The sequence below is a fragment of the Onychomys torridus genome, chromosome 13, assembly GCF_903995425.1.
Source record: "Onychomys torridus chromosome 13, mOncTor1.1, whole genome shotgun sequence".
Taxonomy (NCBI): Eukaryota; Metazoa; Chordata; class Mammalia; order Rodentia; family Cricetidae; genus Onychomys; species Onychomys torridus.
This window is the reverse complement of record NC_050455.1, coordinates 52,843,341-52,857,335: the sequence shown is the minus strand read 5'-3', so window position 1 is coordinate 52,857,335 and position 13,995 is coordinate 52,843,341. Positions and strand designations below refer to the sequence as shown.

General features: G+C 45.8%; 1 protein-coding gene across 2 annotated transcripts in view; it reads left to right on the top strand.

Moving 5' to 3' along the window:
• Positions 1 to 6,078: 6,078 nt before the first annotated feature.
• Positions 6,079 to 13,995, top strand: part of Fech (ferrochelatase) — a 34,734-nt gene continuing 26,817 nt past the window's right edge. Inside the window, exons 1-2 of one of the 2 annotated variants that reach the window (XM_036204876.1) lie at positions 6,079 to 6,252; positions 11,696 to 11,819. In XM_036204876.1, coding sequence (XP_036060769.1) covers positions 6,186 to 6,252; positions 11,696 to 11,819 — 191 coding nt within the window. In that variant the 5' untranslated portion in view covers positions 6,079 to 6,185. The remainder of the gene's footprint in view (positions 6,253 to 11,695; positions 11,820 to 13,995) is intronic. The other variant, XM_036204877.1, reaches the window with a different exon arrangement.

Below are 13,995 nucleotides of genomic sequence, written 5' to 3'. Positions count from 1 at the left end.
TGTTGGGAAAAACAGGTCGGCAAGGAATGAAGATGAATATAAATGAACGTATGATTGTAGGGAATGTTTGAGTGGGTCTTGGGAATCTGAGAGGCTTTATCCTTGGACTGTGATTTTTGAATAGAATTTCCATGGTGCATCCCAGCTCTGCTATGAGTCTGAATTCATAGGTTCTCAGCTGAGGTCAGCAGCTCTGATAAACTCATGACACGGGCCATGAACTCCACAGTGCTCTCTGGCCCCTGCAGCCTGGTAAAGTTTTATCTTTGGAGTTGTATTTGAAAGAATGGAACAACCGCCACCGTGGGATGGGGCACCTGGATCCAAATACCAGCCTTGGCCCTGGCTGTGTGGCCTCCGGCAACTCAGGGGCCTCTGCAGATGTGTTTTCCTCATCTGTGGAGTAGGGTAGGAGCACCTTTCAGAGAGTGTTTTTAGTGAATGGAGTTAATGATTGGCAGGGTCTAGACACTCAGTGGAAACCCTCTTTTTAAAATCAGTAATTCCTTTTTCTGGTGGCTAGCGTGGGTGTGAGCCAAGAACTAGGCTAACTTTACAGCTGCTGTTAACATCCCATGTCTGTTGACTTGCTGAGGAAGAGCCCAGCGATTCAAGGCCAGGTTGTTGGGAAGGAAATTGACTCATTGGGTAAGCCAGCAAATCCAAGAAGGTAGGAGCTTGGGTCCTAAAGACCACCCCTAGACAGTGCCTTTCAAGCCCCTTTTATCTTTAGGCAAGGGGCAAAGTGACAAGTGGCTGGGGACTGCAGAATGTTGTGTCTCCCCAGTAGTCAGAACAGGATGTTGCAAAACCTAATAGTTGGTCTGTTGGATTTTGTGTAGTCACAGGTTCTAAAACCTGGTAGATCTTGAGAACATCCTTGTTATGTTTGCTTTGGTGGCAAGCTTTTAGAATGAGGTTGGGGTGGAGCGTTGAGTAAATGGACCTGGGGCTGTTAGTTTTGGGCCGTCTTTAGATGATTACCAAGGGCTGTGTGCTCATGGAGACAGGCATTTTCCAGAAGAATCAGAGGAATCGTTTAAGACAGGACAGGGCTTGTCTTTTCCCTGGGCTTCCTGCCTGTCCCCAGCATCTCAGGCTCAGCATGTTCCAGTCATCTCTTGTAAAATCATTTCTGTGGTTTGTGTTTTGAGGCAGGGCCTTCCTACTGTAAGCAAAGCATCCATACAGAACAGTGCACACATCGTAAGTGTGCTGCTCTGCGTGTTTACAGGCAAACATAGCTCCCAGGATACCCACATAAAAGCATGGTGGAGCTAGAGCCCCATGCAAAGGGGGCTCAGACACCTGTTTCTTTCTGTAGAGACATCCAGAAAGTGGGCTCTCTAGCCCATAGCAAAAGAAGCTCATGGTGTGCATACTTCTGGGAGGGATTAAAAGTCCCTGGGAAGAGGAGATTGCAACTTTACACACCTTCAAAGAGAGCAAGACTGAAGCCGAGAAAATAGCATCAGTCTGCCCAAGACTCAGGACACCGCTGGGTGCTGGCAAGAGGAAACCAGACAGGTTCCGTGGGCACCCTGTTACCGCTATGGGAATTGGAACAAAAGCACTCTTACAAATAGGAGCTCACAACAAGGTAGAAGCCATGGGGGCGGGGGGGGGGGGGGGATAATGTGTTGGGTCATGTAGTGTGTGTCTTTTTGTTTGTTTGTTTGGTTGGTTTTCAAGACAGGGTCTCTGTGTAACAGCCCTGGCTGCTGTCCTGGAACTCGCTCTGTAGACCAGGCTGGCCTGGAACTCATAGAGATCCACCTGCCTCTGCCTCTGGAGTGTTGAGATTAAAGACGTTCACCATCACCATCTGGCTTTTGGTCTGTGTCTTAGTGTTGGTTCAGGTGCTCCATTTTGTCCATGTTACTTAGAAAAGGAACGTTTAGGAACTCAAGTGTATATCACAGTGCTACGGGAGACCATTCAGAAGGTTGCGTTAGAGATCCTTCATCACCTGCAAAGGCCTCTTACATCAAGGAGCCTTGGTTTCACCTCACCTCCAGCCTCACTCTGCTCAGGTCATGTGACCTCCTCACCGGTCTCGAGTTCCCTCAAAGAAGTTGAAGTCTTAACTCCTCGGTCCTGCATGTGTGTATTTATTTGGAAATAGGGCCTTTACCTGTGTACTCACAATTGAACTATGGAGGTAGTTGGTTCCGGTCTAAGAGGTATTCAAAGCTCTGCCAGTCATTACCAGAAGATCGGGAGAGACCAAGATTGGGTCAGGGGGCATGCGGCCCTGTTGACACCTTAATGAAAGGTTTCTAAATTTCAGAGTTGGAAAAACAAAACAACAAAACAAACAAACAACAACAACAACAACAAAAAACCAGCAAAATCTTGAGACTCTCACAGTGTCAAAGGAAGCGGATAGAGGCTTCAGACGGGTCCCCATCTTTGCTCATCCCTCCCCTCATGCAAGCTCCAGAACCCCTGCTCAGGTCTCCCTTGTACAGCTCCTCTTGCCCCAGTTTCACCTTCGCAGAATTCATGTCTGACTGTGCTCCAGGAAGTGGCAGTTCCAGCCCCTCTGCATTCTCCTGCCTTCTCTGCTCTCCTCCTTGGCCCCTATCCACACCTGGCTTCCTGTTCGATATCTTTTTTGTAGACAGTTGCCTAAGTGACCTTCTAGAATGTTCCACTAGGGTCTGGCAGTGGCTCTGCCTTCATCCTTGTCTCATAAACTGGGCTACCTGCAAGTACAAGTTCCTTTAGAACGTTTTCACACTCTTCTCCTCCACATGACCTGGGGGCCGCACTAGTCTCACTGTGGACACACGCAGCAAGTGTGGCTCCAGACTCCTTGTGATTTTGTAAAGAAGGTTTAGTCAAAGCATGCTGTGTTTGGGTCTGGATTTGGTGGCTTAGGTCTTAATTGTGAGGACAACGGCTCCGATTTCCCTGAGTGATGATTCTGAGCTTGCCACTGTTTCTCTTGCACGGAATCCCTTCCCCCAGTCTTCCTCTGATTAAAGAGACCAAGTCGAGTAATCTAAATTTAGTTTGTGTAGCTCAGAGGTGCCAATCACTGCAAATAATGAATTAGGGTAGTCTCCCCTTCCCTGAAGCGCTGGGCTGAAACCAACAAATTCATTTTATTTAGAACTACAGGCTGAACTCCAGAGTGTTGTCTGTGACAGGCAAGTGCTTTATCCACTAATTAAGTCGCAGGGGCTCAGACAAATCTTCTCCCTTGTGGCGAGTGCTGCTTATCTCGGTCAACACGAAGCCTGTGTCTTTCAGCCTTCTGTTTGCTAATGGAATTGGTATAGAATTTTGCTTAAAACAAGCTGGGGGAGAGAGGAAATATATATATATATATATATATATATATATATATATATATATATATGCAAATGTTTGTAAATCTCATGGAGAGAGAAGCATTTATGTATGTATGCAAATATATGTAAATCTCCCATTTCTTTAACCTTTCGAGGGCTTTTAAAATTTTCTATAACCCTGAGTTCAGAGTTCTGGTCTAAGAACTATATTTTTTGTTTGTTTGTTTTTAGTTTCTTGAGACAGGATCTCTCTATATGGCCCTGGCTGTCCTGGAATGATTATGTATACCTGGCTGGCCTTAAACTCACAAAGATCTGTCTGTTTCTGAGTGCTGGGATCAAAGGCATGTGCACTATGCTCAGCAGGAACTTTTTGAAGCCAGGTAGGGTAGTATCTGCCAGTGCTTAAATGATAGATGGAGGCAGGAAGATCAAGGATTTCAGGATTATCTCAGCTACACAGTAAGCTCAGAGCCAGTGTGGGCTGCAGGAGACAGTCTTGAGATAATAAAAAAGCAAAATACACCTGTTTATTTTGTTTTTCTATCAGCCCTGGCTGTCCTGGAAATTGCTCTGTGGACCAGACTGACCTTGAACTCAGAGGTCTACCTGCCTCTGCCTCTCAAGTGCTGGGATTAAAGGCATGCACCACCACCACCACCACCACCACCACACGACTTTAAATAGAATTAACATGAAGTACATTTTGTCTGTTTATATTTCATAATAATAAACACTCACTGGGAAGCTGTTATATTTGATGTAAGGGCAACCTCAAATAATATCATGTTTGTTATCAGAGTCAAGAATTAGCAAAAGAGTTTAGCCTGGTGACCCAGGCCTATAATTCCAGCTACCAGGGACACTGAGGCAGGAAGGTGACAGGTTCAAGAGTTCAGGACCTGCCTAGACACAAATTAGAAGAACAACTCAAAACCACAAAGTTTTGCTTTTTTTATTTTTTATTTATTGTTTTCTGTTTTTAGTGTGTGTGTGTGTGTGTGTGTGTGTGTGTGTGTGTGTGTGTTCCCACGCATTCGTGCTATGGTACATGTGTGGAGGTCAGAGGACAGCTTACATGAATTGGTGCTTCCCTTCTGTCATGGATTCCAGAAATTGGAGGTGGTTGGCTTGCATAGGAAGCACCAGACCTGCTGAACTGGTTTCTCATCAGCCCAAAGTTTTGCCTTCTTTTTTAAACCCATGAATCCACAGTATGTGCATCAAGAAGCTTTATACACAGAGAATTTTGAGTGACTTTTTCAAAGTCTGTAAACGAAATAAAAGGAATGATGCTCATTCAATTTTTGAAATGACATTGTCTAAAATAAAGCATTTTGTCAGTACTTTTCTGCTTTCTGGTCACATGTACGCTTAGCCTGTCTCAGCTGCAGATTTGGTGAGGATTGGCCGAATTTTGCCTCATCACTAATCATCACCATGTTCCTGGGAGAGGCCAGGCAACCCCTGTTATCTCCACTTAGCAGGAGTGCTCAGCACCCAGGATGGCATCCCAGAGGTGACAGAAAAGACATTGTAGACCTGTGACCTCATCTCTACATCACCTAGCGCAGCATTTCTAAGTGTGTTGTGGAGTCTCTGTAGCTCATTTTCTAAATGAGCCGTAGAGTAGTTCCAGCTTTCGATGGGCAGCACTGCTATCCAAAAAAGTCATCTTGTAATGGGTATTCTGGGGTTAGGATTGATGCAGGCATTTTATAAGAGCCCTGGGTCCTTCCATCTCTGTTATCATTTTGTCCAGATGTTTGTCCCTGCTCAGGCATTTTCCCTCACCTCCACCTTCTCACGAGAAAGGAAGTAGCCCCCTTGAGAGACCAGTCTCTGCTTTATCTGCTTCTATCCCCTAAGTTTCCCCCAGTCTCTCTACAGGGCAATCGCTAATACCATGTTGACGTCGAAGTCAAGAATTGGCAAACAACATGGCCTGATGGCTCAGTGTTGTAGTCTCAGCCACTGGGGAGGCTGAGGAGGCAGGAGGATGGCAAGTTCCAGGCCTGCCTCAAAAATGAGATGTAAAGAGAGACAGGCTCATGTGTGAGACTCAGTCCTCAGTCCTCAGGGTGGGAAATGGAGACGGATGGAGGTTTAGAACAAGTTTTACTATCCTTTTCTCAGGGAGCATGCTTGAGTTTGAAGAGTTATATGAGTTGTAGTACGCGTACATTTTACATCTGCCTCGGGAACACAATAAACTAGTAAAGCCAAGAGCTTGGATTTTTAGCCACAGAAAACTAGTGGTCGGGTTTCTCTGGACTCCTGCCTTCCTTCTTCCCTCCTTCCCTCCCTCCCATCTTGACCCCAAGCCTCCAGGAGGACTTCTTCCAGCAGCCATACCCTATCTTCTCTCTTAGCGCACGCTGAGTCTTTCAAAATGCTCCACTCTGCTTATTTTCAGCCGCTTCTTAATCCAGTCTGCATCGGCCTTCCTGACCTCCCCTTCCTGATGCCCTCACACCAGCATCTGCCTTCCTGACCTCCCCTTCCTAATGCAGGCCAAACCATGGGCACGTCTAAGGGCAGTATGGAAACGTCCAGAAAGTCTTTTGCTGAGTCATGGGCTGTCGTTCCAGTTTCGGCCAGGTTGTCAGATCGACCGGAAGGTCCTCCAGCGCCCCAGACCTAGCGGGCCTCCGGTGCGCTGACCCGTGGTGACGGGATCCCATCTCCCAGCCACAGGCCTTATCTCCATCGGGCTACTCGGGCCTACAGGCCCCGCCCCTGACCACGCCCCCCAGGGCGTGCCTCCCTCCGGCCCCGCCCCCGCCGGCCGGGGACTGCGCGGGGCGCGGGTGCGGAGCGCTGCCTCGTAGGCGCTCCCCGGCCTGGCTGTCGCGCCGCCGCAGAGGATCCCTGGCCGTTCCGGAAATGCTCTCGGCCGGCGCCAACATGGCTGCGGCCCTGCGGGCTGCGGGCGCGCTGCTCCGCGAGCCGCGTAAGTGGGGTTGCGTCGGCGATCGCGAAGGCTTGGAGCGGCCGGGAGGCCGCGGGTTCGAGTCCCAGGGGCCAGCTGCGGGGGCTGGAGCAGTAGCTAGACTTAGTGATTACGGAAGGGACGGTCTCCGAAGGACCCGACACCTAGAGACTCAGGTGTCCGTTGTCACCATCACTGCTGGTATCTTCTGCCTTGCAGTTTACTCTCTGCTGGTGGCGATCACGGGGCCCACGGCTGCTCCGCCCAGGCCAATGCCGTGGCTTCTGGGTAGAAGGACCCACCGTGGGGAGGCCCGGATTAGAGTTTTCGTGGGATATTTAGGGAACGAACGAGATCTCAGGTGTTGCTGGTACACCGCGTTAATGTAGGGTGTGCCCGCTAGATGAGCTGTTGGGGCCCTGGGTAGGACACACCTGGTTGGACAATTTGAGCAAGGACAGTTTGAGCCAGGGTCCCAACCAAACTCGCTTATTTGCTGTGAAGATTAGGACGCAGGTGAAGTAGGCAGCGTAGAGCCAGCCTCTCAGTTATAGATGTAATAGACTACCACAAATGAAGCGCTCGTGAATTTGAATGGTGACTAGACCTGACCTATTTCCAAGGAGTTTCCTAATCTGTCAATTTGGCACCTACTTTGGGTGGATATTGCAAGTGCCTTTGTTACAAGACAAATACAGTACACTGAAGATCAGCTCCCTAAAGACACTGGGGAACAAAAGGTGTTATCTTTAAAGATAAGGACAGAGCCAGTAAAGGAAGTACCTATTCATCTTTTCTTTTACCATTCTTTCCAGTGGCAAAGAAAGTCTAACAGACCCAAGATTGGAGGCCATGAAACAATATGAGAACTGAAATTATTTTCAGTGTAAGTCAGTGAAAGGATTCAGAAGCCACAATATATCTCAATTCCAACTATGTCACAGGCTCCAACGCTTTGAAAAACTATTTTTTTTATCCCTTGAGAATTTCATATATGCATACAATGTATTTTGATCATAGTCACCCCCAACTCTTTTCCCTAACTCCTTCCAGATTCAGGCGCACTACCCACCCCCTCTCAACTTCCTGTCTGCTCTTCTCTCTCTCTCTCTCTCTCTCTCTTCTCTTCTCTTCTCTCTCTCTCTCTCTCTCTCTCTCTCTCTCTTAACTGGTAAATCTAATTTATGCTGCCCATATACACATGAGTATGGAGTCACCCATTAGAGTAGTAGTTCTCAACCTTCCTTTAGTACATACAGTTCCTCATGTTGTGGTGACCCTGGCCATAAAATTATTTTCATTGCTACTTCATAACTGTAATTTTGCTACTGTTATGAATTGCAAATGTAAATATCTGTGTCTTCCAGTGGTCTTAGGTGACCCCTGTGAAAGGGCCATTTGACCCCCCCAGGGGGTTGTGACCATTGCGCTAGAGCATGGTCAACCTATCAGGAGCCATGCCTTTAAAAAGAACCTAACTCTTCCCTCTCCAGAAGCCATCAATTGATAACAGCTCCTTAGCTAGGGTTGAGGGCTCAGGAGCCCCTCCCCAGAGCATGAGGGGACATTGACTGACTTGATCAGTGAGCTCATGAGAGCAGCAGGCCTGTCATGTCCAGAACACAATGTTCTGCTTTAGTCCTCCACAGTGTCTGGCTCTTCCAGTCTTCCTGCTTCCTCTCTGGCTGTGTTCCATCGGTGGACAGCGGCTGTGATATGACCATTTGTGGACGAGCGCTTCAGTCTTGGCGCTTTAAGTAGTGATGAGTTTCTCACACTCCAGTTTTTACGGTGGTATTACAGTACTTTTATCCTTTGGGTGGACAGGCAAAGATTAATATGATTAGCTAAGAGAAAATTGAGTATTTTCTGCAATTGAGTTCTGGAAATTAAACTGGAAAAAAGCAGTTCTATGTTCTGTTTTGTTTTTGTTTTTGTTTTTGTTTTTACTCTTACTCATTTAGAAGTAGTAAGATGCTTCCTCCAATGTGTCATATATTACACCCCCCCCCCCACACACACACCCCGAGTTCTGTATTTTCTTATTCAAGAATTCTATTAGGTCTATGCACATTTTCTTTTTTGGTTTTGTAATTTGTATTTTTAAGATTTTATGCAGAAGTTAAACTTTTACCTTTCATTTAATCACTTTTTATTTTGCCTTGTGTATTTTGCAGTATACAGAATTATAATTTGCTATGTATTCAGTGCTTTTCTGGTCTATTCCATCTTTTAAAAATTTTATTTTTATTTTTAATAATGTATCTGTGTGTGGGTATGTGAGTGTGACTGCATATTCCTGCGGAGTCCAGAGGGGTCCGAGCCCCTTGGAGCTGAAGTGCAGGTGTTTATGAGCCACCTAATGAGCACAAGAGCAGCAAGTGTGCCAACCACTGAGCCATCTCTCCAACTCCCCATCTTTAATTTTTTTTTCTGTGTGTTTAAGATACACACGCACATCCTTTATGTTTTCTGCTTCTCTTATGCAATATATGTAACAGCAGCCTGTCATCAATTTGATGCATGGAAATTTTTTCATGATATTCTCAAAGTTAAAATTTCTATTTTTTTTTTTTTAAGATTAAAAAAAAAATGTGTGTGTGGGTTGGGGATTTAGCTCAGTGGTAGAGCGCTTGCCTAGCAAGCGCTAAGGCCCTGGGTTCGATCCTCAGCTCAAAAAAAAAAAAAAAGTGTGTATGTTTGGGTGAGTCTCTATGGGGATATGTACATGTGAATGCAGGTACCCCAGGCATGAAATCTGAAACTGGGGTGTGGGTGTTCTTAAGATACCAGATGTGGGTGCTGGGAACTGAACTCAGGTCCTCTGCAAGAACAGCCAGTGCTCTTAACCCCTGAGTTGTCCAGCCCCAATATCTTTTAATTTTTAGTGGTCCAGAAATTACATTGGTTTGTAAATTCTCCTGCCGTGGACTTACAGGACAGTGGTGGATGGTGAATGGTGTCAGTCCTTGCCCTACTCATTGTTACAGTCCTTTGGAACACAAAAATCCGAATAACAGGCCAAATCTGGGAAGCAAGTCCCCATACTCCCACAGTCCCCGCGTCTAAGGTAGTGCAGGATCCATTTCATTCTAGTTAGTATACGTCATTTGTACAATTTGTGTGGGTTTTTCTGTGACATTTTCATATGAGCATATAACACTTAGAGCATACTCACCTCCTCTCTTATCTTCTCTGACCACCTGCTCCTCCTGCCCTTCCATATCTCTAATAGCCCAGTGGCCAGAGAGGGATGTTGTAGAGATGTCCTTGATGGGTATGTTAATCCTAAGTCACAGTAGGAAGGATCCCTTATTAGGACCAAAATTTGGTCAACAGGAGACAAGAATTTTGTAAGCCAGGGCATGACACTAGCCAGGAAACTTGGAAGTTGTACTAAGACACCGTAATGTAATGCTCGGGGATCTGGTCCTACCCCCTCTTCCTTTTGTTAGGTTCACAGAAAGAAATCTTACTTATGACCATTGGCTAGAATTCTATAATCATACCCCATAGGATCTGGTGGAATCTCGTTCGTACAGGGACTTGGAGACATTGCACATGATTGAATACCTGGTTAAATCTCATCATGTAGTTCATAATTAAACTCGTCTGGAACAAGGGTGTGTGTGTGTGTGTGTGTGTGTGTGTGTGTGTTGTTTGGGACTTCGTTTGAGTGGAATTGAACTTACTACATCAATCTTTCCACTCTGCCTTGACTTAGTGAGGCTTCCCCAGCGTAAGCTCATGGAGTGGGCTCTGCTGGGGAAGTTCAAGGTCTGCTTTTATTTATCGGTTTTGAGGCGAGGTCTGGCTCAAACCCCAGCTGGTCTCAAACTAAAGATCCTCCTGCCTCAGCTCTGTGAGTGCTGTGGTTACAGACATGCACCGGTGTGTCAGTGTGTACAATCTGGATAGAAAGAAATCTAGGCGACCTGGGGATGCCGTTCTCTTTTCTTGTGTTCCCATTTAGGTGATTTAAAGAAAGTTAGAGCAGGTGTGGTTGCTTTCTCTAGAAACTTACAGATGAAACTATTATACTAATATTATCTTAGCCCCTGTCACGTGGCAGGCGCTGCAGAGTGCTTCTCTTGATTTTTCAATCCTCTGAGTTGACCAGCAAGGACTTGTCATATTACAGAGGGGGAGCTGAGGCTCTGTGGGAATGTAGTCTGACCCAGGTCACACTGTGAGAAGTGGAGAGCTGAAATGGGTCAGACGTATTTGATCCAGCCTGAACTTTGCCCTTGGTCAGGCATATTTGATCCAGCCTGAACTTTGCCCTCGTCCGGCCAATTAGAGGAGAATACAGGTCGAAGACTAGTAGATTCTTAACCTGGTATTAGGAGAGTGGAGAAGGAGGCCACACAGTAGCTACCACTGTCCCTTATCCTCCTCCTCAGTACTAATGTGTGGTTTCAATTTAATTTTACTGTTATTTATGGGCCAATACTCCATGTTAACTCAGCATGGCCCATGTACTCCTTGGTTCAGTCTCTCCCCCCCCCCCCCCCCCCCCCCCCCGCCCCATTTCTCTTGTGAAGCCCTGGTCAAGTGTATCGATAGGGACATGTGACTCACACACAGAATAGCAAGTCCTGTCTCTCAGCCTTAACCAACAGACCCTTCTAACTACCTTGAAGGATGGAGTCTTGAACTCTCTGAAACCCCTGCTGGGAAGAGGCCTGGAGAATGTTGACCCACAAGCTTTCTTGCTTCTCTTCCCACCAGCTCTTTCCTATTACCACCCCTTGGCCACCCTGAAGGTCACAAACTGCTTATCTGGATGGCAACATCTGCACTCCAGAGGACAGATGCAGGGGAGGAGCCTACGCAGACTCTGGGATTATCTTACAGGAGAGGGAATTCTTGAGCTCTGGGCCCTGGGAGCCTGGTCTGTCATGTGGAGTACTGGACTCTGAGGAACTCTATACCTCGTGGGTGCATTCCTGCAGAAGAGAGTGTGGCCCCTTCTCATTGTCAGAGCACAGGACAATTCTGGGATTCCTGTCACCGATGCTTTACCCAGAAGGCTTGCAGACAGAAGTTAGATCCACAGTTGGGGACTGGCTCAGTCTCCACTCTAAATGACCCTAAATTAGTAGTTCCTCTCCTTCCCTATGACGCCCTCACCTCTCCTCAGCACTGCCCCATGGTTGGAAATAGTCTGAGTGTGCAGAGGTTCTAGGGATGAGATCTGAGCACAATTTGCAGCCAGGGCAGAGTCAGAAGGTGTGTGTGGCTTCTGAAAAGATAAAGCTACCCTGGAGGAGGGAACCTGCACCCCAGCCCACTAGAGAAAGGAGTTCTCGGTGCTTTTACCTACCTGCAGAGATGCTGGGAAAATCACCCCTGCCATTTGTACCTTTTTAAAATTTAAAGCCAGGAATTATGCCCTGAGGACCTCTCGAAAAGAAATTACTTTCCAGCTAGATTTCATGCTAGCACTTTAATTCTGTCACAGTGGTGCATGGCGGCTCGAGGGTCTGTCAGCCGTGGAGGTGCCAGTCAGGGGCAGCGGCGGCAGCCACCACAGAGAAAGCGTGTCAAGCCCAAACTGCTACACCTCAAGCTCAGCCAGAAAGGAGGTAACTTTTGGCTCAAATAAGGCTTTCTTTTCGTTTTCTGTTCCGATAAATACAAGTGGGTTCAAGCAACCTAGGGGGAGAGGGACTGGGAAAATGTAATATATTTATTAGGAATGGGATGTTATTTTCTTGGCTTCCTTTTAACACCTGTTGAATAATGGGTTTTAAGGACTAACAAAGGACATATAGTTAAATATAGTCTTCAGTCATGGAAGGATGTGGCCCTAGTATATGTCATATATGAAAGCAGTTGTGTGCATACTGAAAATCTGTGTATGAACTGGACATATTTGCACCTATAAAATGCATACTTTGTATAGGATAAAAAGTAGTTAACCTACCAAGAACTTCTCTGGGAGATTCTACCATTATTACTTTTAGCTTTTAACATAGAGAACATAATTACCAATGACATGCTATGGTTTATACTCTATTAAGGAAATAGAGTGTACTTCACTCTTGGTATTTATGGGTGGAGGCAGTAGCCATTGTGTAGATGAGTGTTCTTGTAAGCAGCAGAAACCACAGACTCCCATAGGGCATACAGAGGAACAGGTTTTATGCAGGAAAGAAGGAAGGTAGCTGTGACTAAGTGACATCGTGACTTTCCTGCCAGACAAGACAGCATTCTAGAGTTGTACAGTATATTAGTGACTTTTCTATTGCTTGATAAAACACAACTCATAGATGAGTTTGCTTGGGCTTACAGTTCCAGAGGGTCACAAAGGCATGGCAGCTGGAGCAGCATCAGAGAGCGCACGTCTCGAACCACAAGCAGGAAGTAGAGAGAACAAACTGGGAGTGGTGTGAGTCTTTGAACCTTGAAGCCCAACTCCAGTGACATGCTTTCTCCAGCAAAGCCACACCTGCTAAACCTATCCAAACAATGCCACCACTTAGGGACTACGTATTCAAGTGCCCCAGATTATGGGGGGTATTCTCAAATCACCATGAACAGTCATGTAAATGAAATGTTTTCAATTTGGGTTTGTTATTTTTCATTGTGATTGTGATATTTTATTGATTGAAGGCTAAGAAACTGAGGTTGATTTAGGATATGGGATTAAGGATGGGTTCCAAATCCTTTCATCTCAACTCTGTCTTCCTTGAAGATGTAGCTAGTGGTTAGGGTAGGAAGCACAGGCACCTTGGGCTGGTGGCATGCCAAACAGGACCTTATGTACTCTGTGGTTCCTTAAGACTTGGAAAAAGCATTAATGCGAGCAGAAAAACTGAGGAACCTGGAAGAAAAAATATTTCATTGCTATTTTAGGGTCTGTATTGTGATAAAAAGACACCATGACCATGGCAACTCTTACAAAGGAAAAACATCTAATTGGGGTGGCTTCCATTTTCAGAGGTTTAGTCCATTATCATCACGGTGCAACAAGGTGGTGTGCAGGCAGACATGGTGCTGGAGAAGTAGCCGAGTGTCCTACATCTTGACTTGCAGGCAACAGGAAGTGGTCTGAGACACTGGGCATGGCTTGAACATATATAACACTCCGCCAGTGACGCACTTCCTTCAACAAGACCACACATACTACAACAAAACCACACCTCCTAATAGTGCTCCCTTTGGCTGCCATTTTCTTTCAAACCACCACAATTGCTACATTTTGCAGTGACAAAAATGGCCTTAATATTACATTAATTGTTAAAATTAAATAAAAGTATGTCTTAGGTTCTATTAAGTACCTTTATATAATATTTATATGAAACGCTAGAGCATTCAGGTGGAAGGAGGATGTAAAAGTCATGGTAATCTTAGCATCTAGTATTTTATTATCGGCTCATGTGTACTTACTGACACTTAAACAGTACGATGCATATTATTTTACAATTTTTTCTAGTGCCACCATATATTTATAAATATTTTCTATGTTTTAGTTGTTTTTTTTCTTGTTGCTGTGACAAAATACCTTATGAAATCAACGTAAAGAAGGTTTTGTTTTTGCTCACAGTTTGAGGGTGCAGTCCATCATGGTGGCAGGAGTGTGAGGTGACTGGTCACATTTTAATCTGCACTCTGGAAGCAGAGAGAGATAAATGCTGATGCTCACTTTACTTTCTCCTTTTCATTTACTCTAGGACGCATGGAATGGTGCCCCCGTAGTTAAGGTGACTCTCTCCACCTCACTTAACTCAGCCCAAAAATCCCCTCCCAGGTGTACTA